At 43.3% G+C, this 26,880-nt stretch overlaps 1 protein-coding gene across 5 annotated transcripts in view; it reads right to left on the reverse strand.

Moving 5' to 3' along the window:
• PHIP (pleckstrin homology domain interacting protein) overlaps window positions 1–26,880 on the reverse strand; it is a 184,016-nt gene that overhangs the window by 78,328 nt on the left and 78,808 nt on the right. For 3 of the 5 annotated variants that reach the window (XM_061623183.1, XM_061623181.1, XM_061623180.1), the window contains exons 21-22: window positions 16,879–16,929; window positions 3,456–3,596 (exon numbers count right to left, since the gene is read on the reverse strand). In XM_061623183.1, coding sequence (XP_061479167.1) covers window positions 3,456–3,596; window positions 16,879–16,929 — 192 coding nt within the window. The remainder of the gene's footprint in view (window positions 1–3,455; window positions 3,597–16,878; window positions 16,930–26,880) is intronic. The other 2 variants (XM_061623184.1, XM_061623182.1) reach the window with 1 other exon arrangement.

Here is a 26,880-nt window from a genome sequence, read left to right on the forward strand (position 1 = left end):
TATCATCGCTTTATAGCCAACTACTCCAAGCAGACTACACCGCTCACTGCCTGCCTATGGGCTCAGGACCTTTCCGCTGGATAGAAGTGGCTCAGGAAGCCTTTGAGAGCCTGAAGCGGAGGTTTGCTACCGAGACCATTTTACAGCACGCAGACTCCACACGCCCTTTTGTGGTAGAGACAGATGCCTCGGACGTAGCGATTGGAGGCGTCCTTTTGCAACCGGCTCAGAGAGGGGGTGGGCTGAAGCCTTGCGCCTACTTTTCAATGAAGTTAACCGACTGAACAAAACTACACCGTGTGGGAAAAGGAGCTGTTAGCCATCAAGGATGCCTTTGAAGCCTGGAGACATCATTTGGAGGGGGTGCAGCATGAAATCGAGGTGCGCACGGACCATCGTAACCTCGAGAGTCTACACACTGCCCGAAAACTCAATCAACGACAAGTGTGCTGGGCCCAGTTTTTTGCACGCTTCCATTTCAAAATCCACTACGTTTCTCAAGCCCAGAATAAGCAGGCTGACGCCTTATCCCACAAACCGGAATATTTGGGGAACCCTGCCCTGAAGCCAATACAGTTCGTTATTCCTCCCGACAAGGGAGTAGTTGGGGCCTGTCAAGACTCCTGAGAGGCTGAATTGTGCGAGGTGCAGAAATAGGATCCGTTCACCCAGGCGCGGCAGGCTGACCTGGCCGCGCAGCCCGAAGGGGCGCAGACAGACTTCACACTCAAAGGAGAAATACTGTGCCATCAGGATGCCATTTACATACCCACCAGGGAATTGAGGGCCAGAGTGCTACATCAATGCCATGACTCTCCCACGGCAGGCCACTTTGTGGACTTTAAGACGATACAAACCGTAACCCGGGAATTCTTGTGGCCCAAGGTGAGGAAGGATGTGGAAAACTATGTTCAATCTTGTTCCACTTGCCTGAGAGCCAAACATGCCACGGAGAAACCGGCGGGGCTGTTGGAGCCCCTGGCAGATGGTCACCATGGACTTTATTACAGATCTCCCTTCTTCTAAGGGGAAAGCCACAGTCTTGGTGGTGGTGGATGCCTTCTCTAAGATGGCTCACTTCATTCTCTGTGCTGGGCTCCCAAACACACAAGACACTGCCCATTTATATATGCAACATGTGTATCGGCTGCACGGACTGCCGGACAGCTTGGTTTTGGACAGAGGAACCCAATTCAATGTGCGTTTTTGGCAAGCCCTGTGGAGATTATTGCAAAGCGAACTAAGACTGTCCTCTGCACACCATCCTCAGACGAATGGGCAAACTGAGAGGGTGAACGCTGTTTTGGAACAGTACTTACGGCGTTACATTGGGTACCAGCAAGACAATCGGGTTTCCTACCTGCCCTTGGCGGAATTTGCTTACAACAATGCTGTGCACTCGCACACGCAACAGACCCCTTTCTTCGCCAACTTCGGCTACCATCCCCATGCTTTCCCTGCTCCTCAGAATGACCTCTCCGTCCCAGCAGCCGAGGACTTCATGCAAGAACTTCATGCTATGCAGCAGCAGCTGCTCCAGGAACAGCTGGAACGAGCTAAGACAGATTACAAGCGAGAGGCAGATCAGCATAGACAAGAGGGGCCCCTCATACAAGTGGGAGACAAGGTGTGGGTGTCCACACGCTATTTACCTATGCCGGGCCAGTGTCGCAAGCTACAGGACCGACGAGTAGGGCCTTTTGAGGTGGAAGCGCAATTAACCCAGTGGCGTACAGACTCTCTCTGCCCCCCACTTTAAAGATGCACCCAGTGTTCCACCAGTCGCTGCTGACGAAGGACTCTCCTTCCAACCCACATCGGCCACGGGTCGAGCCCATGCCTCCGCTGCTAGTGGATGGAGAGGAGGAATACGAAGTAGAATAGGTCTTGGATTCCTGAAAGTGCCGTAGGCGCCTCCAGTATCTGATCCACTGGAAGGGCTATGATCAATTGGAACGTTTGTGGGAAACAGCAGAAAATGTGCACGTCCCGGATTTGGTGAGAGACTTGCATGAAGCGTATCCAGAGAAGCCCTGACCTCGGGGGTGGGAAGGGTTAATGCATGGAGGGGGGGATGATGTTGGGCCTCAGCTCCTCCACAGGGACCAGGAAGGGGGAAGGCATGAGTTTCAGGTTCCCCAGCTGTCAGAAGGAGCAGTAGATCCAGGAGTTGTTGAGTCTCCACAGGATAGGGGATGCGGGAATGAGTGGGAGCCAGGGTCAGTTCCCACGGATGGAGCACTCTCTGAAGAAGAGTGTGCCCCACCCCCAGACCAAGACAAGGAGCCATTGGAAGTTGCTCCAGAGGGCGCGCTCCCTCCCCCTCTCCCTAGCAGTTCTCGGGAGGTGCCAGGAGAGCAACCTCCCCCTGACATCGAGCCTGTTGCTGAGGCCCTTTCAGACGAGCCATTGGACGCCCGGCCCTCATCACCCCGTGCTTGTCGTCGCGAGAAACGGATGGGTCAGAAGCAGGACTTGAGAAGGAGTCAGAGATTAAGATCAAGGACTTTCCCTACTTAAACCTACGGCTCCAGGGGAGGAGCTGCTGAGTCAACTTTCTTTATACGTTGCAGAGCATGTCTAGAGTGCAGCTAGGGAATTCTAGTGAGTTAGTTTAGTGCTCTCTATGAAACGTACTGCTTTTGATGTATCACTCTAATAAAACAAGAATTACACCTGCATCTCAGCCTCGTGGATCCCACTCTGAATGGGACACTTACTCTCAAGAAGGGAAACCGAAGTCAAACAAGCCAGGGGGGTGGAGTACTTGGCATGCAAGTTCAATAATCAAATTAGGGCAACAGATGTTTTCACTCTCCCCATCTCAAGTTCTGAACCTGAGTTCATCACATTCTTGATACAACCATGGAGAATGTACATTTTATTTCTCATATGTAAATTATGCTTCAATATTTTATGCATAAGTATATGCATATGCAAATTATCTTTATATGAACAGTAATAGCTTGCAACTGGTAATTTTATTTACTAACAGCAAACTCATTATCCCATTGCCAATCCTTATGTAGCCACAATAGCACTATTGACATATAAGGGAGAAGTATCAGAAGGCTTTCCAGAACCCCAAAATGTGAAGAGGTACAAATATTTTTTTTCAAAGTTCCATAAGCAAAGAGGGATCTAAAGACAGTCCAATGAGGACTAAGCATGCTCAGTGGCCACAAAACACTGAATGTCTGCTGGTGAGGCAAAGAAAATGAGGGGGTGGGGGGAGAAATGGAATGCCATATGCTGGAAGAGGATGTGACTGACTGGCATCATGAACAGGTGCACTCCACAATGCAACACTGTCTTGAAAGCCTCTCTTGTAAAAGCAAACATTTTGATTGTGATGTATACAATGTAAACATTACACAAAAATGTTGAATAAGCAATCACATAAACTTGATGAACACAACTGCCATCACCACATGGAATGTAATTTAGTGTCTTACTTCTGAGGAACTGCTTCCATTTTCCATATCTTCATTTGGCCTGGCAGTTTCTTCCAATGCATATCTAGTACGGTAGTTATGCTGGTTGGCCTGTTGCTTTTTTGAATCACCAACATCTAATATATGATCATGAGAATGATTCTAGAAAGACAAAAAACTTGGAATCAAAACTTCCAATTCAATTTTTGATAAACAATCTTAGCATGTAGATTGAATTTTTGAACACATGTTAAGTATGCATATCTTTATGTGTTTTGTGCAATACAAAAAGAATAGGATGAAACAAGAGCAACATTTTACCTAAGCATATAGAAATAAGATTATAAACAACAATAAAAGCGGGATGGTCATAACATCATTGGTAGCATATGTGCTTTGCATACAAAAGGTCCCAGATTCAAACCCTGGCTTCTTCAGGTAGGAAAGAGGCGTCTCTGAAAAGCTGAAGTTCTCTTAGAGACAATACTGAGCTAGATAGACTAGTATTAGTCTCAACCCGTATAACGCAGGTTTGTAGGTGTCTATGTTAACAATATTGTCTGATCATCCATTTATTAGAATACATCAGATACCACTCACAAAGGCCAAAACACAATCAACCTATATAAGTATTTGTGTGAACATGATGTGAGCTACAGTGCCTTACAAAAGTAATCAGACCACTGACCAATGCTCTCATATTACTGAATTACAAATGGAACGTTGTAATATCTTTCTGTATGATATTTTACCTTGAAACACTGAAATTCAAAATCAATTATTGTAAGGTGACACTGGTTTTATGTTGGGAGATGTTCGTAAGAAACAAAAAACTGAAACACGTTGCTTGCATAAGTATTCAACCCCTGTGCTGTGGAAACTCCCAGTTTACACAGATGAAAGAAATTGCCCCATCGAGGACACAATCACCTTACCATTGGCCTGCACCTGTGAACCATTAAAGTTGCTGTCACACTATCAGGATAAAAAGCCCACTGTTGAAGGATCATTGGTCAGCCTGTGGATCTGAAGGAAAATGAAGAGCGAAGAGCATTCTACAGAAGTGAGAGATAATGTAATACAAATGCATAGATTAGGAAAAGGGTACCAAATAATATCCAAGTGTTTGGATATCCCAGTGAGCACAGTTGGATCAATAATCAGGAAGTGGAAGCTGCATCACATCACCCAGGCACTGCCATGAAAAGGCCGTCCCTCAGCACACAAACAAGGAGGAGACTTTTGAGAGAAGCCACAGAGAGGCCAACTATCACTTTGAAGGAGCTACAGAGTTCAGTGGCTAAGTATGAAGTAATCGTGTACCAGTCAACCGTATCAAAAGCTCTGCATAACACTGGCCTGTATGGGAGGGTGGCAAGAAAGAAGCCATTACTCAAGAAGTACCATCTGAAAGCACGTCTGGAGTTTGCCAGAAAGCATGAGAGTGCCCCAGCTACAATGTAGGAAAAGGTTTTGTGGTCAAATGAGGCCAAGAAAGAGCTTTTTGGCCAAAACTCAAAGTGCTATGCGTGGCACAAACTTAACACTGTTTATGCCTCAAGACACACCACCCCTACAGTGAAGTATGGTGGTGGCAGCATCATGCTGTGGGGATGCTTCTCATTAGCAGGGACCAGGCATCTTGTTAACATTGAAGGAAGAACAGATGGAGCAAAATACAGGGAAATACTGCAAGAGAACCTGCTTCAGTCCACTAAAAAAAGTTAAGCTTGGGAGGAAATTCACTTTTCAGCAGGACAATGATCCCAAGCACAAGGCCAAAGCAACATTGGAGGGGCTCAAGAATAAAAAGGTGACTGTCCTACAGTGGCCCAGTCAAAGTCCTGATCTCAATCCCATTGAGAATCTGTGATGCTGTTTGAAAATTGCTGTCCACGAGCAACATCCAACCAACCTGAATGACCTGGAGCGAATCTGCCAAGAAGAATGGGCCAAAATCCCTCCGACACTTTGCAAAGCTAGTACATACCTACCCCAAAAGAATTAAAGCTGTTATTGCAGCGAAAGGTGGCTCTACCAAATATCAATGTGTGGGGATTGGATACTTATGCAATCAACATGTTTTAGTTTTTTGTCTTTGTTACCAACATTTCCCAACATAAAACCAATGTCACCTTTCAATAATTGATTTTGAGTTTCAGTGTTTCAAAATAAAATATCATACAGAATGAAATTACAATGTACCATTTGTAATTCAGTAATATGAGAGCATTGGTCAGGGGGCTGATTACTTTTGCAAGACACTGTATGCAACTTACAGTGGAATAAATCCAACAATGATGTTTTTATGAAGCAGCTACTAAAGTTATATGGCAACACATACAAAAGTATTAAAACTATAGTACTGTGAAATGCAAGTCTCAGTTAAAATCTAAAGTAGTTACGGTCACATGTGAAGTGGGTTGGGTAAGAAAAGGTTTTTGACCACAATAGCAAAGAATGGCAAGCCTCCCTACTTTCATGGTCTCTTTCAGGAAACAAACTGAAGCCTCAAAAAGGAGAGAAAGCCAACACCTTCCTTTGAAGTTATAGTGTTTCCTGCCTTCAAGCGGTAGAGGGAGCCAAACCCACTTGGAGACAACCAAGAGAGAAGAGACCTTTAACTTTCGCCCAGTCTCTAATTTACCATTCTTGGGCAAGGTGATTGACCGGGTGGTGGCCAAACAGCTACAGACACACTTGGATGAAGCAGATTATCTAGATCCATTCCAATCGGGCTTCAGGACTGGGCATGGAACTGAAACAGCCTTGGTCGCCCTGGTGGATGATATGAGGAGGGCGTTGGATAGAGGAGAATATACTCTCCTAGTCCTCCTGGATCTCTCAGCGGCTTTCGATACCGTCGACCACGGTATCCTTTTGGATCGCCTGGAGGGATTAGGAATAGGGGGCACTGTTTTACGGTGGCTCCGTTCCTATCTCTCAGACAGGCACCAACGGGTGGCATTGGGGGATGAGGTTTCAGACCCTTGGCCTCTCAATTGTGGAGTGCCACAGGGTTCTATCCTCTCCCCCATGCTATTCAACATCTATGTAAAGCCGCTGGGGGCCATCATCAGGAGGTTTGGGCTGCAGTGTCACCAATATGCGGATGATACTCAGCTCTATCTTTCGTTTAAGTCCTCACCAGAGTTGGCTGTGGATACCATGTCCAAATGCCTGGACTCCGTAAGTGAATGGATGGGAAAGAATAGGCTGAAATTGAACCCCAACAAGACTGAGGTATTGCTCGTGGGGGACAAGAGAGGGTTGGGAGATATAGACCTGGTGTTTAATGGGGTAAAATTGCCCCTGAAAGACCAGGTCCGCAGCCTCGGGGTCATTCTTGACTCCCAGCTGTCCATGGAGGCTCAGGTTTCGGCAGTGAGCCGGGCGGCTTGGTATCAACTTCATCTGATACGGAGGCTGCAACCCTACCTTCCTGCCCATCTGCTCCCACGGGTGATTCATGCTCTGGTCTCCTCCCGCTTAGACTACTGTAATGCGCTCTACGTGGGGTTACCCTTGAAAATGGTCTGGAAATTACAGCTGATACAGAATGTGGCAGCACGTTTGATTAAGAACAGCCGTCGCCGGGATCATATCACTCCGGTGTTAGTAGATCTACACTGGCTACCAGTTGTCTACCGGGCCCAATTCAAGGTGTTGGTGTTGACCTTTAAAGCCCTATACGGTTTCGGCCCAGTTTATCTAAAGGAGCGCCTCCAGCATCACCAATTATGCCACCCGACAAGATCAGCCACACAAGACCTTCTCTCGGTCCCACCAGTTAAAACAGCTAGGCTGGTGCGGACCAGATAGAGGGCATTTTCGATTGTGGCCCCCACCCTCTGGAATTCCCTTCCTTTCGGTCTGCGTCATGCCCCCTCCCTAATAGGTTTCCGCCGGGCCTTGAAGACCTGGCTGTTCAGGCAGGCCTATGGGATTTCTGGGATGGGTTAGCTTTTAATGCTGTTTAGTTTAATTATTGAATGTGGTTTTCTGGTTTTATATTGTATTTCATTGTGTCAGTGTACATCGCCTAGAGTGACCGTTAATTCGGCCAGATAGGCGACTCATAAATAAAATTTTATTATTTTATTATTATTATTTTATTATTATTATTATTATCATCATCATCATCATCATCATCATCATCATCATCATCATCATCATCATGAAAAACCGTTCTACATGCATGTAAAAGATTATCTCAGGTGGGTCATGACCTCCACCTAGTGGTTGAAGGCAGACACTGATCGATTTTAGTAGTCTTCTAGTTTTCCCTTTGTTCTATCAGTCAGTTCTCCAGTGACAAGCCAGAAACACTCAACAACCAATGTCCTTTAAATATACACATTCTAAAATACACAGAAAAAGACAATAGACCCCCCACCAGCCCAGCCCACAGAAGGAAGTGGCCCTGAGAAGGCTGTTTCATGGTAAGACCAAAGGTCCTTCTCCCATGCATGTAAAGATGATCTCAGGTAGGACATACCCAAGTTTACCCATGTAGGATGGGAATTAAAGGCTGGGCTGCCTATCGTTGTGGAAGAACATGCTGTTGCACTCTTCTTCCAGAGGCTGCCTCTCCTGAGGCATTCAAATCACTTTTATAATACTTAATGAAAGTGTTTAGAATAGTGCACGTAGCTGCTTTGCATACCTCACTTAGAGGAGCATTAAGCACAAATGCAGCTGTGGTGGCAGCAGCCCTGATGGAATGTGCCACAATCCGTGCTGGAGGAGATAAGTTCAATGAGGTGTACACCAACACTATACATGCCTTAAGCCATCACGATAGCATGGAGGAAGAAACTTTCTTCCCTAGAAACACAGGATGGAAAGATACAAACAATGCATCTGTTTAATGGAAGAGCTTCATTCTGGATATATACACTTTAACAGCCCTCCGCACATCTAAGGATTGCCATGCTTTTTTGGTGTGGTGAACCGGAGAAGGACAAAAACAAGGTAGATTCTGCTGACAATGAAAAGAGGACAAAACTTTAAGACAAAGAAACAATCCACAGGTCACTCTGTCCTTGTGAAAGATATAGAAGTGTCTGTCTACAGAAAGAATGCTGAGAAACCCTGCGGGCTGAAGTGACAGCCACCAGAAAAAGAACCTTGAAGGATAGCAAATGAAGACGAACACTTTTCAGAGGTGTGAAGGGAGGTCTCTGAAGTGCTTTTAGAACCTTATTCAGGTCCCAGGTACAAAAACGATGTTGAACTGGAGGTGCTGTAATGGTTGGTCTTTGCAGAAAACTCTTTAAGAAAGGATGGGAGCCCAGTGACAGAACCAATGATAATGCAGAGGGCTTTCAGCAAATTGTATTTGGTCTTAGACCCACAGAGAGGCCATCTTGCAAGAAATCCAAAACCTCTTGTATGCCTGCCCTTTTGGGGTGGATGTTTCTCTTTGTGCACCAAGCTGAGACAACCTTCCATGTACCCTCATAGAGTGATGGACAGACATCAAGATGCCATCATGGTATCTACCATCACTTCTGACAGATGTGCCTTCACTAAATGCCTCTGTTCAATGCATAGGTGTGAAGGTTTAGCCATTCTGGATCTGGATGGTGTAGAGGGCCTTGGGAAAGCAGGTCCTTCCTGAGACGAAGACATCATGGGGAGAATTCATTAGAGTGAGGAGCTCAGTGAACCATGGTTGGCGAGGCCAGTAAAGGACCACCAACAGGACCTTTGCCTTCTCTTCTCGCACCTTTTGAAGCACTCTGGCCAGATGCGGAAATGGAGAAAATATGTACAGCAGACCTGGAGGCCATGAAGAGACTAGTGTATCTGTCGCCTCCACCGAGGGATCTGCATATCAGAAGGATCTTTCTACTTGACAACTGTGGTGAGTTGCAAAGAGATCTATGGTTACATTTCCAAAGTGTGCCACCATCTTTCTGAACACATTTGGATGTAGTCTTTATTTCCCATTGAGAGCTTGTTCCCAACTCAACCAATCAGCCTGCACATTTTCCACACCTTGTAACTGCTCTGCTGCAAACTATTCCAAGTGATTCTCCACCCAGGTGAAGAGAACTGATGCCTCTTCTAGTAGTGCTCTTGATCTCATGCCCCCTTGACGGTTCATATGTGCCTTGGCAGTCATATTGTTGGTTGAAGAGAAGAAGAGAGAGAGCAAGATAGCACAGCGAGCAGCTGTGGTTGTTTGAGAGCTGCGGCTTGTCTCAATTTTTATCACTTATTTTAATTACTTTTATCTATTTTTATTAACAATCTTCTGTTTTTAGTCCTATGGTTTGTTAGTTTTTAGTCCTTTTATTCTATTTTTAGGAAGTTAATTTTAGGAGGTCTCCTATTTCTGAGCATTCTATCTTTCTGCCCACTAGCTTTTGTTTTGTTTTGTTTATACTGCACTGCCGAAGAAGCTGGGAATAGGAAAGCATTTTATCAAGGACACTACTTGTCGCTCCATTATTTACAGGAAAGAGCTGGAAGGGAGTCGACACACTGATATCTTAGACGTCCTCTTGACTTTATGTGGGGGGTTGCATTTACTCAGAACAGCAGCAACTGATTAATTACTGTCAAAGTGAAAGAAAACTGATTTACAGATGTACAGTTGGACTTGAGCTGCTCCCCCCTGAGAAGTAAAGTAAGTAACACAGATAAATCCATACTTGGTCTTGCATAAAAACAGGAGAAAAAGTGGTGCTTACTGAAGAGAAAAAGGGAATTTCCCTTATAGGGATTTATTTCCATCTCAAGTTTACATCCTGCTGCCGTATGGACCCTGTGAAACCAACTGCTTATATAAGGCAGTGAGTAACTGGATTTTATATTGGAACTGTAATACAAAGTTTGGGCAGCTCACCTGAGAAAGAGAGCTGCAGAATAAATAACAAATAATCCAATTAATTTGAGGAAGTATGGTGGTTACCAGAGGGCAAAAAAAGAGATTGAACTCGTCCATAGCTAAACAAATCAATTTCCCCGATTATTTTACTTCAGTGAATGACTGAAAGATAGAGAAGGAAACTACTAACCCAAGGCTAAAAGACTCACTGTTCGCTAAGAATAACTCAGAACAGGTAACTCCTTGCTCACTGGTTCCTTGTTTATCCTTGATTGAAGAGTATGTCCAGGAGCTGGGCTCAGCAGCTCCACCTCCAGCAGAGCTTTGTTCTATCTATGAGGCTCCTGAGTTGTTAAATCAATCTAACTTGGAGCTTCTTAGTTCACAGTGCATGCTACAGGGGAGACTGGTGAAGAAGCTTTTTGATGAGCTATCTGGCTTGCAAGTGACACTGCAGGAGGTAATTCTAGCTATAAAGCAACTGATTTATGAGGTCTTCAGAGAGCAGCAGGTTAAAGCAAGCTCAGAATGTTCACCTGCTCCATTACAATCTGCAAAGGAAACACCAGCCAGGAACGGTTAAAATAACTTTCTAGTGGACACTTCTGCTGCATTTACTTTAAAGACTGGCCTAGAAAATGCAAGTGGGCCACATACTGATCCTGTTAACACTCCTTCGGTGGTAACAGCTTCTAATTGCAACAGAAGCAGCAGACCGAAATCTTATAAGAAAAGCAGTAAGACCAAGAGGTGTATATCCAAAAGGGCTAGCAAACAAAAGCGAATCTCCACCCCCTACATTGGTAAATAAAATATTTCACTTCCAAAGGCTCTTTGAACTGGTGAATAGAGATGTGAAGACTACAAAAGATAAGAAGGAAAAGAAGACCAAGCACTTAAACAGGACAAATAAGATAAAGCCTGAACAAAGAGAGAACTCCATCCAAGAAGCGTCTAATACAGTATCTGGTCTTCCTATTCTTCCTCCTGTGCGTGAAGATCTCAGCCCACAGGAAGCCATGCTAGACTTTATTCCTCAAGAATGTCTCTCCGGTTTACCTTCCACTCCACTCACTACAACAGTGAAGCGGCAGCCTGAAACAGTCCAACCTGTTTCCCTAGTTTTGATGAAATAGCAGGTGGTTCTATGTAATTATCCCAAACTGCCAGGGATCCTAACACAGTTTGAGAGGAAGTTCCATCTTCTACAGATTCTGAGGGAGGTGGAAATAGGCCACATTGCTATTGGGGATATCGAAAGACTAGACTATTTGTTTTATAATTATCATAATGCCAGAGCCATGATAACTTGTGCCAATCAGCAGGTTGCAGGTACAGTAGGGCCCCGCTTTACAGCGCTTCGCTTTATGGCGCTTTGCTAATGCAGCAGTCTCAATTAGACTAAAGCCCCACTCATACAGCACTTGTTCCGCTTTTACGGTGGTTTTCAGGTGTCGCGCACCATTCTATTCAGTGAGTTCCGCTTTTCAGCAGTTTTTGCTTTTTAGCAGGGGTCCTGAACATAACCCGCCGTATGAGTGGGGCCCTACTACCATTCTTGGAGCCGAAGCCAAACTAAGCAGATTAGACATCGATGTGAAGTGCCATTTTAGGCAATTGCATTTAATGTCCATGTCTTTTAGTCACAGTGCCCATTACAGGAAAGGAGATTACCTTACTGTAAAGGGCCAGCTAAAGACAAATGTCCAACAGGTAAGCTGATTGACCTTGATGATAATGAAATCTATAAGCAACAGGTGGTGGCAATTAATAGGATAGACCCCAAAATGTTGAGCAGAACTTCTGCTGATATTAATCAGCTGGTTGCATTGGATTGTGAAGCTAAAAATCATGAAGAGGTGGGGCAAAATTGGAATGGAGAACCCCTATCAGATAACGCTTTCCTTGGTGGGCATATCCCCCAAGGTTGCCTTTCAATCCTCGAGGATGTAGCTTCCTCCACCTTACTTAAGGACTTATCAGCGACACAGAAACTAATACTTATAGACAAAATGAATACAATTTAATTAGGTCTCCGAGCTAAAGGTGTTCCTACCAAAATGAACCTACTAAAGGATCATTTTTTTACTGCAGAGGAAGTAGGGACCCTAATGGCATCGTACAATGTCATTTTAGAGGAGGACCAATTAGCAATCATTCTTAGTCTTAGGGACCTTCAGCTAAACCTATTAAACATTTTTTAAAGTAAGACCCAACGTATTATTAAGAAACAGGACACAACTGAGATGATCCTTATCCCACAAAATATGGAAGAAGTTTCTGTCCCGCAAAGGCAAGAGTTATTTACCCAAGCAGATGAGAAGCTATGCCAGGACCTCAAGGATCAAACCGTGGCTGGTAGCCCAAACCCCCAAAAGGGGAAGGGCTTTATAACAACAGAGGTATCACCTAAAGCAAGCCCACTCTATCCAGATATTATTATTATTAGAAGATGCCTTGATGGTCAGCCGCTGCCATCTGAAACTAACTCGTTAGGCGGAGCAGCTCTGGGGTAGAGCGAGGGTAAAAATCAAGCTGAAAATATACAGGAGGAAGAGGGGAAGTATCACAAATCAGCACCAAACCTGGCTATATTTGAGGGTGAGTTACTGCTGCTACAAGAGAGCAATCTAGGTAACAAGAAATCTGCTCCGCCTCCCAAAGTATCCATTGCTCAACCCAATGATGTAATAACCCCTCCCCCCAAATTACAGAGGGAGTACTGGAATGTAAAAATTAAACCCCCACTCCCCCAAGTGGCAGGGATTGTGAATCTCAAGCCCCAACAAATACCCTTAAAACTTCTATCCTGGAATATTTCAGGGTGGGATAGTAAGACGAGGGATTCGGGTTTTTCATTTCTCGCAATTCCAGCTGTTTGGCCTACAAGAGACTTGGGAGCCTAAAATTGAGATACAGGGGTTTAGCCTGTTTTCAACTCCACCAAGAAAGGATCAAAAGGAAGGAAGAAGCAGAGGAGGACTTGTTTTTGGGGTGGCCACTAGTTTAAATGTAGGAACCCAGGTAACTGATTCTATTTTCCCTTCTATCCAAACCATATACAGTAGGACCCTACTCATACGACGGGTTACGTTCCGGACCCCCCCCCCCGAAAAGCGAAACCATTGAAAAGCAGAACTCATTGAACAGAATGGCGTGCAACACCCGAAAACCTCTGTAAAAGCAGAACAAGCACCATATGAGTGGGGCTTTAGTCTAATTGCATCTAACTGAGACCACCGCATTAGCAAAGCACCGTAAAGCGAAGCACTGTAAAGCGGGGCCCTACTGTATCTGAAAAGCCAAAATGGGTTGGCACTAATTTGTATAAATGTGTACATTCCCCCTAGAGAATCTAGAGATTTTAACCCAGATATATGGAATATTCTGGAATCCCATCTGGAGCTAATTAATCAACAGTTCCCTACATCTACAGATTTCGACTGGACATCAGGAAAAACTTCCTAACTGTTAGAGCCATACGACAATGAAACCAATTACCTAGAGAGGTAGTGGGCTCTCTGACACTGGAGACATTCAAGAGACAGCTGGACAGCCATCTGCTTTGATTTGGATTCCTGCATTGAGCAGAGGGTTGGACTTGATGGCCTTATAGTCCCAACTCTACTATTCTATGTTTCTATGATCTTATATGATCTTTAATGATCATGATGGGAGATTTCAATGCCAGACTAGGTGATGAGTATTTAATTGCCAATGAAAGGTTTGGTTTGAATTAAGAGGATATAGCCTACATCCCTTACAGGAAATCCATGGACAAACGAATCAATTCCGCAGGGACCCACTTGTTTAAGTTAATTTACAAATTTAGACTGTTCATCTGCCATGATAAGGCAGCAGGGGACTTTACATTCTCCTCCCTTAAGGGAGGGAGTGTTATAGATTGTTTTTTATGTAATTATGAAAGTGCCCCATACATAAAGAATTTTGTTGTGGGAATTCAATCGGCGAGCAATCACCAGCCGCTGTGCATGGAAATGGCGGATTTCCAAGAAGCCTCAAAAGGTCTGGGTTATGAACCTCCCTATATTCAGCAAGGGAGGTGAAGTCTGAGGTGGGTTCCTGAGATCCAACTAAAAGTAGGAGGCTCTCTTTAACGAAGAGTTGCTGTCCCTCAGAAATAGATTTATGGGAACAGAATGATGATCCACTATCAGTTTACTCAGATATTGTGCAACAAGTGGGTACTCTCTGCTCAAATAATTTGCCCTATAAGCCAAACCCCCGGTCTATGAAGTGGTTTGTTGTAGATTGTAGGCAGGCAAGACGAGATCTCCATGCGTCACACAGGAATGCTAGTCTTAATGCTACCTCCCCAATGAGGAGAGCATGGATTGAAAAGCAAAGTTACTATAGGAAGCTGCTGAAACATAAACAAGCCACCTTTTACGCTTCAATGTGGTCAGAAATGGAAAAGGCTGCAACTTCCAAAGATTCTAAAAAGTTCTGGAACTTGGTGGCTTGCAAGCTCAAGGAGAGGAAATACGGCCTGGATTATTTATTCCTAAATCCTGGGAGAACCATTTTAACCAACTTTTTAATTTTAACTCTGATTTAACTTTAATGAGAACACTTCCACCCATTCAAATTCCTGATATTAAGGATACTCCTGCTTGGCCCCCAGTAACTACTTCTGAGGTGAAAAGTTTAATATCTCGCCTGTGCAGACAGAAAGCCTCTGGGGAAGATATGCTTCCCCTGAGATGTTTTTGGATAATCCAAATTAGTGGGCTCCAGTATTAGCAAAACTCTTATGTAAATTCCTTTGACAGACTGCCCCAGGGATGTGACCAAAGAATTGTGGTTCCAATTTTTAAAAAAGGAGATAAATCTCTCCCAGCCAACTATCGTCCAGTTTGTCTTTTGGACGTATCCTCTAAACTATATGCATGTTACTTATAAGATAAGGTTGAAATCTGGGTAGGGAGCAACAATATTATTGGGGATGAACAAGCTGGCTTCCGTCATGGGAAGTCAACTATAGATCAATGCTTTGTTCTAAACCATCTGAGAGAAAAATACACAACAGCCCCTAGGAAATATCTTTTGCAGCTTTTGTTGATCTGATGTCTGCTTTTGACAGGATAAATAGAGAGATTCTCTGGAGAAAATTATGGAGACAGAATGGATGAACATCTTCTGGTTTTGATAAGGAATCTCTATACAGATACCAAGCTTCGAGTTAGGGTAGGTAGGGAAGATCAGCTGTCAGGGGTAATTGCCTCAACTAAAGGAGTGAGACAAGGTTGCTTATTAGCGCCCTTGCTGTTTAATATATATGTGAACAACATCATAGATCAGTTGATAAATCCAACTTTCCAGTAGCTCTCAGTTCACAGAAATTAAATATTTTGTTATACGCTGACAACATGGTCCTTTTGTTCGAGACCCAGATTGATATGAGGAGATTATTGAAAATGTTTGGGGACATATGTGAGAAAGAACAGCTAAGTGTGAACTATGCCAAGACCAAAGTTATGGTTTTTGGCAAACACCCAGCTAAACACAAATGGTTTCTAGACAGTCATCTACTAGAACAGGCCTACAGATTTAGTTATCTGGGGATCTGCTTTTCATATAATAATGATTCATGGAATAATCACTGGCAGGCCAATAAGTTAAAAGCTCAAAACTCAATGCAGTCTGTGTTGAGATTTGCAAAAGTCATGGGTGGGAGCCTTGTTATACCAGCCTTAAGAGTTTTTACTGCCAAGGTTATCCCACAGATGGTATACAGGAAAGAACTTGGGGGTATTCCCGAACCAGATCAAATGGAATCTGTCCAAAACAGTTTTATACGTATTTTATTGGGTCTTCCACCAGGAACGCCCGTAGCCTATCTTCGAGCAGAAGTGGGAGCAATGCCAATTCAATTTCTTATTCTTAGGGCCATTTTTATTACCTTTTAAAACTGAATTATACTATAGCCAGCGTGGATTTTTCACATTCTGCAATGTTAAATTGAAAATAACCCCCATGCCATTCTGATGCTTCCCATAAGATCATTTCAAAACAAAACCTTACAAAACTTATAATCCTGAACTCAGAAACACTTGCTTAACAACACTCTCAATTTTCATGGCGATACACAAAACAGTCAGAGAGAATAGAGAGTTCAAAGTCTAAAGAGAGAGGAAAAAACCAGAAGCCTTTTGGACTTTTTTCTCTCAGAGTTCTCATAATCTGTTGAAATTCATTAAAAATCAGCCATGTTCACAGAGTACCTGTAATCCTACTACTGATCTTGCCCCATACTCTGCTTTCCCCAACAAGCTTTAATGGTGATTTACCAAATGTTTTAGTAATGTGGCCAGAAAGAGAAAAATAAGTGTTTGGAATCTACCGGTTAATTTTAGCCTAAAGTCTTGAAATGAAAATCCTTCCCTCTGTTGTGCATCCTCTGATGGTATTCTGCAGGTTCTAGACCACCATTTGGAAAATCAATCATTCTAACATTTATTGAAACAAACAATCAATAAATTCAAATATGAAGATAAACATTGTCAAAGTAGCCTTAATAAAAGTTATTTATTCCAGCTTCACACACAGCCAAAGCAGAAATCACTGATGTAAATCAAAAATTACCTTCCTCTTTCTTGTGGAAGTGCCTGGCATGTTAATGTCTTTCTCTTCTTCCTTTGAGCAATAAAATATTGATCACATGATGTAAAAATATTAAGCATGTGAATTTTTTTTAGCTTTGGTACAATTTCATATTGATTTGCTTATGCTTCCTTTCTATTTAGAGCCTGCAGATCTGAAACTATTTTTACATTTTAAGGACCTACTTTCATATACAGCAGCTACATGCACAGAAATGCTTGTAACTGCTGCTAGTTCTAATGGTTTCCTTGAAACAAGGCCCACAAATGGACATCTTCCACAATCCCCCCTTTGTGCAATGTTTATTAGCAAAGCAGCTTTTTGGGGGTAGGGGTATACAGTTTATGATAAAAGCACACAACTTGTTTTATACAAAGAGTGCCCCATGAAGCTCATATTAAGACAGGTATGTACTCCTAATATTCTCAAATTTTATAAAGGCGGCTGTTAATTTTTAACAAGGACAGGGATTACACAGCCACAAGAGTGGCTGTATGCTATAGTTAGCCTGGATTTTTCACATTCCGCAATGTTAAATTGAAAATACCCTGCCATGCCATTCTGATCCTTCCCATAAACTCATTTCAAAACAAAACCTTACAAAACTTACAGTCCTGAACTCAGAACAAAATGTTCACAGAGTACCTGTAATCCTATTACTGACCTTGCCCCATATTCTGACCTTCATCTTCTGCAGTTTAAAAGTTAAAAATATGCCTGGCTGATTTTCAATTAATTTAAGAAATTTAGCATTGAACTCAATGATAATGTCAGGCATGCTCAGTAAGAACCAACTGTCAGTGTTCTAAAAGCCAGACTCTCAGCTGCTTGTCTTGCCTAATCAGGGGCCACACCCACACCTGACATTATTTCACTTTAGACAGTCATGGCTTCCCCCAAAGAATCCTGGGAAGTGTAGTTTGTGAAGGGTGCTGAGAGGAGATTCCTATTCCACTGACAGAGCTCCAGTGGCCAGACTGGTTTAACAGTCAGCCACTCTGATTGAATGTCTGTGAGGGGAACAGGGCGTCTCCTAGCAACTCTCAGAACCCTTCACTAACTACACTTCCCAGAATTCTTTGAGAGAAGCCATGACTGTCCAAAGTGAAATAAAGGCCTGGTGTGGATGTGGCCAGGCACAGCTTTGGTCTAAATTTGGGTGGGAGGCTACATGTGCCTGCTGTAGAATAAAAAGGTGGGGGAAACGCTGAAAAGCAATGATACAATGTTTTGCTTTAGGAAAGGAAAGGGGCTTCCCCTCTGCCTAGTGCCCACCCATCGACCCAATCTCCTCCCCTTCCCCTCCTCCTCCCCTCCCTGCCCCTCCCCCAGGTCACTGTTGGACTATAACCTGGAAGGCCAGGGTTCAAATCCCCACACAGCCATAAAGCTCACTGGGTGACCTTGGGCCAGTCACTGTCTCACAGCCTCAGAGGAAGGCAATGGTAAAACCACCTCTGAATACCATTTACCATGAAAACCCTATTCAGAGGGTCCCCATAAATTGGGGTCAACTTGAAGGCAGACCATTTCCATTTTCAAAGATGATTGTACAGAAATAAATCCCACTGAACTCAAAAAGTATGCAACTGGTCAAACCCACCCTCCCTTCTCCTTCCTCCTATCCCCTTCCTCTTGCTTCTTCCCTCCCCTCCCCTCCCCCTCCAATCCTCTCCTTCCCCCTCCCCCTCCTCCTCTCCATGGTCAGTTTTACCTATCTTAAGCATGACTGCAGGGGAGTAAATCCCACTGAACTCAATAAGCATGCAAATGATCAATCCATTCTCAGCAAACTTGCACAGGATCCCATTTCTTACCTCTCAGATTAAAAAGCAGAGAAATTCACTAATAGGCAAAAAACCTTGCAGTTTAAGAATGTACCTATAGTCCACATATATTTCTATCAAACTTTAAAAAGCAGGGAAATTGGGAAGCTATAATGAATGCACCAGGGGAGCAGGAGACCTGACCTCCTCTCTGAGATATTGGACTGCCCTACAAAGATGTCAAAATGCAAACACAATTTGGGTTGGTCTTTCACAGTCCAATCCACTTCCTGTGTAGCTTGGAAGAATTTGGTAACGTGCCTCTGAGCATATGGTGAGTGGTGGCAATTTAAAAGTGAATTACTCTTCAAATGAACTGGTCAAATTGTGTATAACAGAGCAGCTACATTTACCTATTCAAAATACTTGGCTAGATAATGCCAAATTATTGCTACAGAAATATGGCCTTAATCTAGAGTCACTTATTGCTGTAGGAATCCTGTCCAGCCAATGTTATATCAAAAGGCATCTTCAAGATTTCTTTGCAAAGGAGGATATGGATGCTATCAGTTCATCTAGATTCTCCATTACCTTTCCCCTTATTAAAGAGCATCATGAGGAAGAGAAATATCTGTCTGAATTAAATCCACCTTTTCTCCACAAGGCATTTACTGCCTTGTGCTGTCAGACAATGAAAACCAACTTCCTTGAAGGAAGATACAAGAGAATTCCTAGAGAGCACATCTGTATTTGCAGTGGCCATAAGGTAGAGTTACCGGAAGCCTCAGGAGGGGAGAGTGTTCTTGCACTCGGGTCCTGCTTGCGGGCTTCCCCCAGGCACCTGGTTGGCCACTGTGAGAACAGGATGCTGGACTAGATGGGCCACTGGCCTGATCCAGCAGGCTCTTCTTATGTTCTTAGAGGATACCATCCACTATATGTTACATTGTAAACTGTATGAGACATTAAGAAAGAAATACTTATAGAGAAATTTCTAGTGGCAATTTCCTCCTCCTCTAGTGATATAGAGAAGATCAAATATTTGTTGACCAGCCCAGATAGATCTGTAATGGTCAGCACAGCCAAATTTGCAGTGAGAGCTGCTCAGATTAGACAAGCTTGCCTTGCGATCTGAGTTTTATTTTTAAATGTTGTTATACTGTTATGTTATATAACACTGTATGTGTTATAATTTTTGTTACAGTTTTAGATACCATTGTTAAAGGTTTTAGATACTGCCTCTGTATATTAGTGTTTTATCTGGCTAAAACCTGTATTTGGTTGCCTGCAATAAACTGATGATGATGATTATGATGATACTGTTGGCCCTTATCAAGACTGTCCAGAGGACTCTGACATTTATGAAATACTGTAGCACCAGGCGTATGGCACATAGTTCCAGAAGATTAATTGTGAGAAGAGTCTGTTCCTAAGATCACATTCCCTGCACCATATGACCCTCACATATGTCCCCCAACCTATTAGGCTGGCATCTATGGTCACTATCATCCGTGGTGGATCTTGAAGTGGAACTCCTCTCTGAAGGCTGGGTTCGTTACCCACTACAGTAGATATCTCCAGACATGTTGGCTCAGAAACACCCGCAGGTGATGACAGGAGGCAATATTGTTCTGGAAGGGCAACAGTGTCCACTGGAGTTGGCGAGTGTGCATCTCCAAGACCATAAGGCCCCAAACCCCCAGCAGATGCATTAGATCCACTGATACTTCCTTCAAAATCACAGTTACTGCCTGTTGAATTTTGCTGATTCTTTCCAAAGTCAGCAACAGGGTCCCCTGTACCATGTCCAAGACTGCTCCTAGGTGCTGAATTGATCTGGCTGGACAAAGGTGACTCTTCCTGGTTGATCAAGAGTCCATGATCCTTGAGATATGCCAATGTCGGCTGGATGTCCTCCCATGCTTTTGGAAGAGTAGAGGAGAGAATTAGCAAGTCATCCAGGTAAGGATAGACATACACCCCTTGAATGCTGAGGTGGGCCACCAACATCACTATAATCGTGGTGAAAACCCTGGGGGCCGATGAAAGGCCAAAGAACATGGCCCTGTGTTGAAAATGATGGTCATTGACTGCAAATCTCAGTAAATATCTGTGGGGTCTGTATATAGGGACATGAAGATACACCTCATTGAGATCTATTGAGGAGAGAAGATCCCCGTGATGTACAGCCTCCTTGATGAACATGAGGGTTTCCATCCGAAACTTGCGGTAGTTGATATACTTGCTCAGGGATTTCAAATCCAGTACTGCCTGAGAGGACACATCTTTCTTGGGGACCGTAACGAAAATTTAGTAGATGCCCTGAAATCTCTCCTTGGTTGGGATAGACTCTATTGCCAAAATGAGCAGAAGGTGACATGGCTTCCTGAATCCTGAGCCGTTTGGCCAGGTGAGATGATAGTGGAGAAGGTACAAAATGTGGAGGAGGGGAGAAATCAACTGCAGCCAGAGCCCTAGCTTCAGAGACTGAAAAACATAGTCAACCAACGTGTAAAGTTGCCACCTGTGGGGAAGTAGTTGTAGGTGCCCTCCCACTGCAGGGGGAGGACTGTCAGAATCATTGCTTGCCTCCTCATGGAGTGGCTGCTCCAAATTGACCGAAAGACTGCTTGACAGCCCCTGTTGGTGATGTGCTGGTGGTACCAGAAGGGACATGAAGAACAAACCTCTACCCTTATCGCCTAGCCTTAAACCATGAAAAGACTGGGTAGGAAAAAATGGGTGAGATGCTCTCTGAAAAGTTTACCCATCTTTTTTCTTTTTGGAAGATGGCATTACATTTTTCTTGTCCCTGGACTCTATTAACACCTTGTCCAATGCTGTATCTCCAAACAGGTCTCCAGTGTCTTACAAAGCAAAGGGAAATAGTGTGAGTCCCAGAGTATATTGTTCGAAGTTACCTCCTCAGAATCAGAGGTACCACTCCATTCCTCCTTGACCAAAATCAGCAAGTCTTGGTCTGGGTTTACATAGGCATCCTGATGAACCTCTCTAGTGTGAGTAGAGCACAAATATGTTGCCAATCCTCATTGTGCATCATGTGGCTCAGGACATGGAGGAGGAGCTACTGCTGCATTAGGTTATTCTGGTAACATCACAGCTGATGGTGATCTCCTTTGCAGAGTGCCTGAGATGTGAGGATAAGTACAGTAGGAGCTCTCCATGCCAGTTATGATGAGATCACAACCAAAGCTCCATCAATTGTCTCTTTAGAATATTGTATCTGCTACAAATTCTTCTTCCATGAGGGCAAAGCAAGCAACTCACATGCACGCTGTGCCTGACCCTTGACATTGTTGCTTGCTTAAGATTAGTTTAAGGAACGGTTACTCAGCTATTCAGATACTAACATCTGTTATCTACAAGGCACTAGTCCCTTCAAAACCAGCGTCCTCCCATCATTTACCACTGCAGTTCAGGAGCAGCAGAACGCAGTGAAAAAGACTGTTATCACCAACATGGCTGCTGCGTACAAACATGACCAGAGAAGCATGAAGAGGAAAATGAAAGGTCTCTTGTCTCTAAGTTACAAAATGGAGGATGGCGTTTTTAGGAGTCATGAAGATCAGGTCCTGAAAAAGCTGAAGAAGAGCCAATTTGTGCTTTTTCAAATTGAGACTGTCCTACCTCCGGAGCAGAGCATATCTAGTATAAAAAACCTGGTTGAATGCGGTTCAATGTTTTTTTCTTTACTTTTAATAATGTTATTTGTTATTTAATTTTGAGAATTGCATTATTTTATTGATGTATGTATTGCTATATTCGTGTTTTTGTAAGCTGCTTTGAGGGCCTTTTGGCCATAAGGCAGGGTATAAATTTAATAAATAATAAATAATAATAAGTGTCCATGCTGACATAGAACCTGTGAAGCTGGCAGGGCTCCCTGATGACACGGAACTTGAGGTTGCGTGGGTATAGAGGGAGGATGCTGCACTGCTGCAAGATTAGCTCTGGGTGCTAATTCTCCAGAAAAATCTGCCCACAACACCTCCCTTAGGTGCTGAAGCATCTGAGCGGACAAGGGAAGGAGAGGTGAGGGCTGCTGAGGAGTGGTAGGAATAATATCAGTTCTGGTGCTATTGGAACCCTGGGACTGCCCACTGATGATGTAAGACTGACTGCTTTCCTACGCATGGAACTGTGCTATGCTGTTGTCAAGGAATCCCATTAAGTCCCTAGGCGAGGACTGTGCAGAATACTGCTTGGAGTGAAGTAGCTCATGGCTGCCTGCCCTCATCTTCAGACAATTGCTACTGTGTTTGTAAAGACGTGCGCAAAGCCTTTGAAAATTGTCAGCTGCACTTTAAGTAGCTTCTGCTGGGCTACCACCTCCACCTCCTCAACAGTGTTCCCATGCACTGGTGAGGGGAAAAGATGGGGCCCATGAGAACCTGCCCACCTATCCTGCAGGCCTGTGGTGGTGAATGACCTTAACTCTGGTTCTAGGGTCACCCTGCCTACATCAGACTGCAGAAGATTGTGTCTGAGATAAAGCAGAGGATGTTTCCAATGTGATTAAGCTTTGCTGTGCTGAAGAGGCAGGATGTGTTATTGGTGGTAGCAGCTTCCTACTTTTAGTAGGCTCCACTGACTTTGCTTCAGCCTTCTCAAATGCACAAAGTGCAGCAAGAGTTGGCTGGGGAGGGCTCACTAGCGGGGTTTACAGGGACAGCAGGAAAAGAAAACCTGTGGAAAGGGATATGGAAGCAGAGGGCAACAACTATTCCAGTGGGGTGGGGGACAAATTAGACAGGGACTGAGAAGACTGGCAGCACTTCTGATAACTCTTGTGATCCAAAATGTCAGGTGGAAAAAAAGACAAAGCAGGAAAAACCAAAAATGCAGTAGTAAGCTAAAGGACTAATCAAACTTGAAGAACAGAAATGAAATAAAGACAAAGTCAGAAGGAAAGCAGATCCCAACTTGAAAATGGCCCTGTAGTTTATAAGAATAAAGAGGGCTTTTTTTCAATACAGGAACATCTGAAGAAGTAAAGAAATAACGGAAGACAGAACAACCAACCAATAACACAATTCTACAGGCCTGAACCAGGTAATCAGGAGCAGAGAGCACACAATAAACCACTCTGGTGAAAGCAGAAAGATAACTGATTGATAGAGCCAAGGAAAGAAGAGACTACTAAAAATCAATCAGTATCTTCCTGCCTTCAACCGCTAGGTGGAGCTCATCACCCATCTGAGATCATCTTCACCATGCACAAGAAAAAAGTTACCAACCCCATGCTCTTACACAAGATTCACAATTAACTTTTATTCTCTTTCCCAACTGCCTATAACTATTAGGTAATAGCAATGATATACTAACTATGTATTATTACTTCGCTCTCCCATTCTTAAAAGTCAGTATTTCAGCTATTTCTCCCCCTAAAATCTTTATTTATTTATTTATTTATTTATTTATTTATTTATTTATTTATTTATTTATTTATTTATTTATTTATTTATTTATTTATGAGATTTGTTAGACGCCCATCTGGCAGAGGTTAATCTGCCACTCTGGGCAACTTACAACCAAACACAAGTACAATCCATATAGACAATCAGAATACTAAAATCCTAAAAATTAGAAATGAAATTAAAACTGAGACATTCAACCCCAAAAATCTGCAACCTGCCAGAATTTAAACCCCCCAAGAACTACATTCTGCCAGCCTGACCCCTTCCCACACCTGAGTAAAGAGCCAGGTCTTTAAGGTCAGCCGAAAGCATAGCAGAGAGGGGGCCTGATGGAGATCAGTTGGCAACAAATTCCAGAGCGTAAAGAAATTATCTAGGAACAATCACCTGTGGCCCCACAAGGCTCAAAGACAACCTTGGACAAAATCAAGTGATAAATATAAAAAGTACTCAGTAGGTAAGAGTGGTTCCGCCAGTGGTTCCCAACCTGGGATATGGGACCCCAAGGGGAGTCGTGAAGTCATCCCAGGGGAGTTGCAGAGAGCCAAGAGAAGATTTATTTATTAATTTTAAAAGTTAATTAATGGCTGACCTGTGCACCACCAACTTGTGAGCCTGCACTGCATGTGCATTCAGCTGTTTCTGCCTCCCCTTCCATCCTTCCAGCTGGCACAGTTAGTTCCCACTACACAGAGAACTAAACAGCACAGCGCTCAAGTGAGTGCATCAAAAGAAGGGGCCGGCCAGACTTATTTAAGCTCCAGTACCTCCCCCTGCTCCCTCTGTTGTCAGGGGCAGTGAAGGAAGATCAAACAGCTGATTAACTCTGGCTGTAGAGACAGAGGGACACCAAGAGGGGGCAACTGCCAAAAGAGTAAAAGGATCGAGTCCTGGAGCATCCACCCAAGAATGCACACCTGGGCACTCATTAAACATTCACTGAATAGTTAACTTATACTATATATACTAGCCTACTCAGAAGTAAGTCTTTTTGTATTTAATGGGGCTTATTCCCATGTAAATCAAATTACAATCATTAGACCAGACTAAGATTATGTTGAAGCTTTGAAGCTGAACTACTAGGGGAGGAACACAGGGCTTTATAGTACAAAGACACATCATTTTGGTTAAAGGAATTAAAAAATTATGTCTATAATACAAGGACTTTTGCTGCACTCCCAACCAGGTCTACTCAGAAGTAAGCCTTACAGAATTCAATACAGCAACAGCCATATATGGTAGGTTAGGCTGAGAGATAGTAGCTGACCCAAGGCAGCAAGTGAGCAAAAAAATGATGGATAAAGTTTTAAAAATGTGAAATTGCATGTGCTCAGTGTATTTTTGTTTCTGTTTATCAAGATTTTTAGTGTGTTTTTATATATTCATTTTAAATCCATTTTTAAATATTTTAAAATACGTTGAGTTGCTCAAATTTTGTTGTTTTTACTCTTGAGATGTTTGCATGGTTTAGGGTTGGCATTTGGGGAGAGCAGGGCTCTTGTGCCAATAACAGCTGTGTGGCAGGCAGAAATTTTGTTGTTGTTATGTGCCTTCAAGTGGATTACGACTTATGGCGACCCTATGAATCAGTGACCTCCAACAGCATCTGTCATGAACCACCCTGTTCAGATCTTGTAGTTCAGGTCTGTGGCTTCCTTTATGGAATCAATCCATCTCTTGTTTGGACTTCCTCTTTTTCTACTCCCTTCTGTTTTTCCCAGTGTTATTGTCTTTTCTAGTGAATCATGTCTTCTCAGGATGTGTCCAAAGTATGGTAACCTCAGTTTCATCATTTTAGCTTCTAGTGACAGTTCTGGTTTAATTTGTTCTAACACCCAAGTATTTGTCTTTTTCGCAGTCCATGGTATGCGCAAAGCTCTCCTCCAGCACCCATTTCAAATGAGTTGATTTTTCTCTTATCCACCTTTTTCACTGTCCAACTTTCACATCCATACATAGAGATCGGGAATACCGTGGTCTGAATGATCCTGACTTTGGTGTTCAGTGATACATCTTTGCATTTGAGGACCTTTTCTAGTTCTCTCATAGCTGCCCTCCCCAGTCCTAGCCTTCTTCTGATTTCTTGACTATTGTCTCCATTTTGGTTCATGACTGTGCCGAGGTATTGATAATCCTTGACAAGTTCAATGTCCTCACTGCCAACTTTAAAGTAACATAAATCTTCTGTCGACATTAGTCTTTTTGACGTTCAGCTGTAGTCCTGCTTTTGTGCTTTCCTCTTTAACTTTAATCAGCATTCATTTCAAAGCATTACTGGTTTCTGCTAGTAGTATGGTATAGTCTGCATATCTTAAATTATTGATATTTCTCCCTCCAATTTTCACACCTCCTTCATCCTGGTTCAATCCCGGTTTCTCTATGATATGTTCTGTGTACAGATTAAACAAACAGGGTGATAAAATACACCCCTGTCTCACACCCTTTCCGATGCAGAACCAATCAGTTTCTCCATATTTTGTCCTTACAGTAGCCTCTTGTTCAGAGTATAAGATGCGCATCAGGACAATCAGATGCTGTGGCACCTCCATTTCTTTTAAAGCATTCCATAGTTTTTCATGATCTACACAGTCAAAGGCTTTGCTGTAATCTATAAAGCACAGGGTGATTTTCTTCTGAAATTCCTTGCTCCTTTCCATTATCCAACGTATGTTTGTGATATGATCTCTGGTGCCTCTTTCCTTTCTAAATTCAGCTTGGACGTCTGGCATTTCTTGCTCCATATATGGTAAGAGCCTTTGTTGTAGAATTGTGAGCATTAC

The sequence above is a fragment of the Rhineura floridana genome, chromosome 4, assembly GCF_030035675.1.
Source record: "Rhineura floridana isolate rRhiFlo1 chromosome 4, rRhiFlo1.hap2, whole genome shotgun sequence".
Lineage (NCBI taxonomy): Eukaryota > Metazoa > Chordata > Lepidosauria > Squamata > Rhineuridae > Rhineura > Rhineura floridana.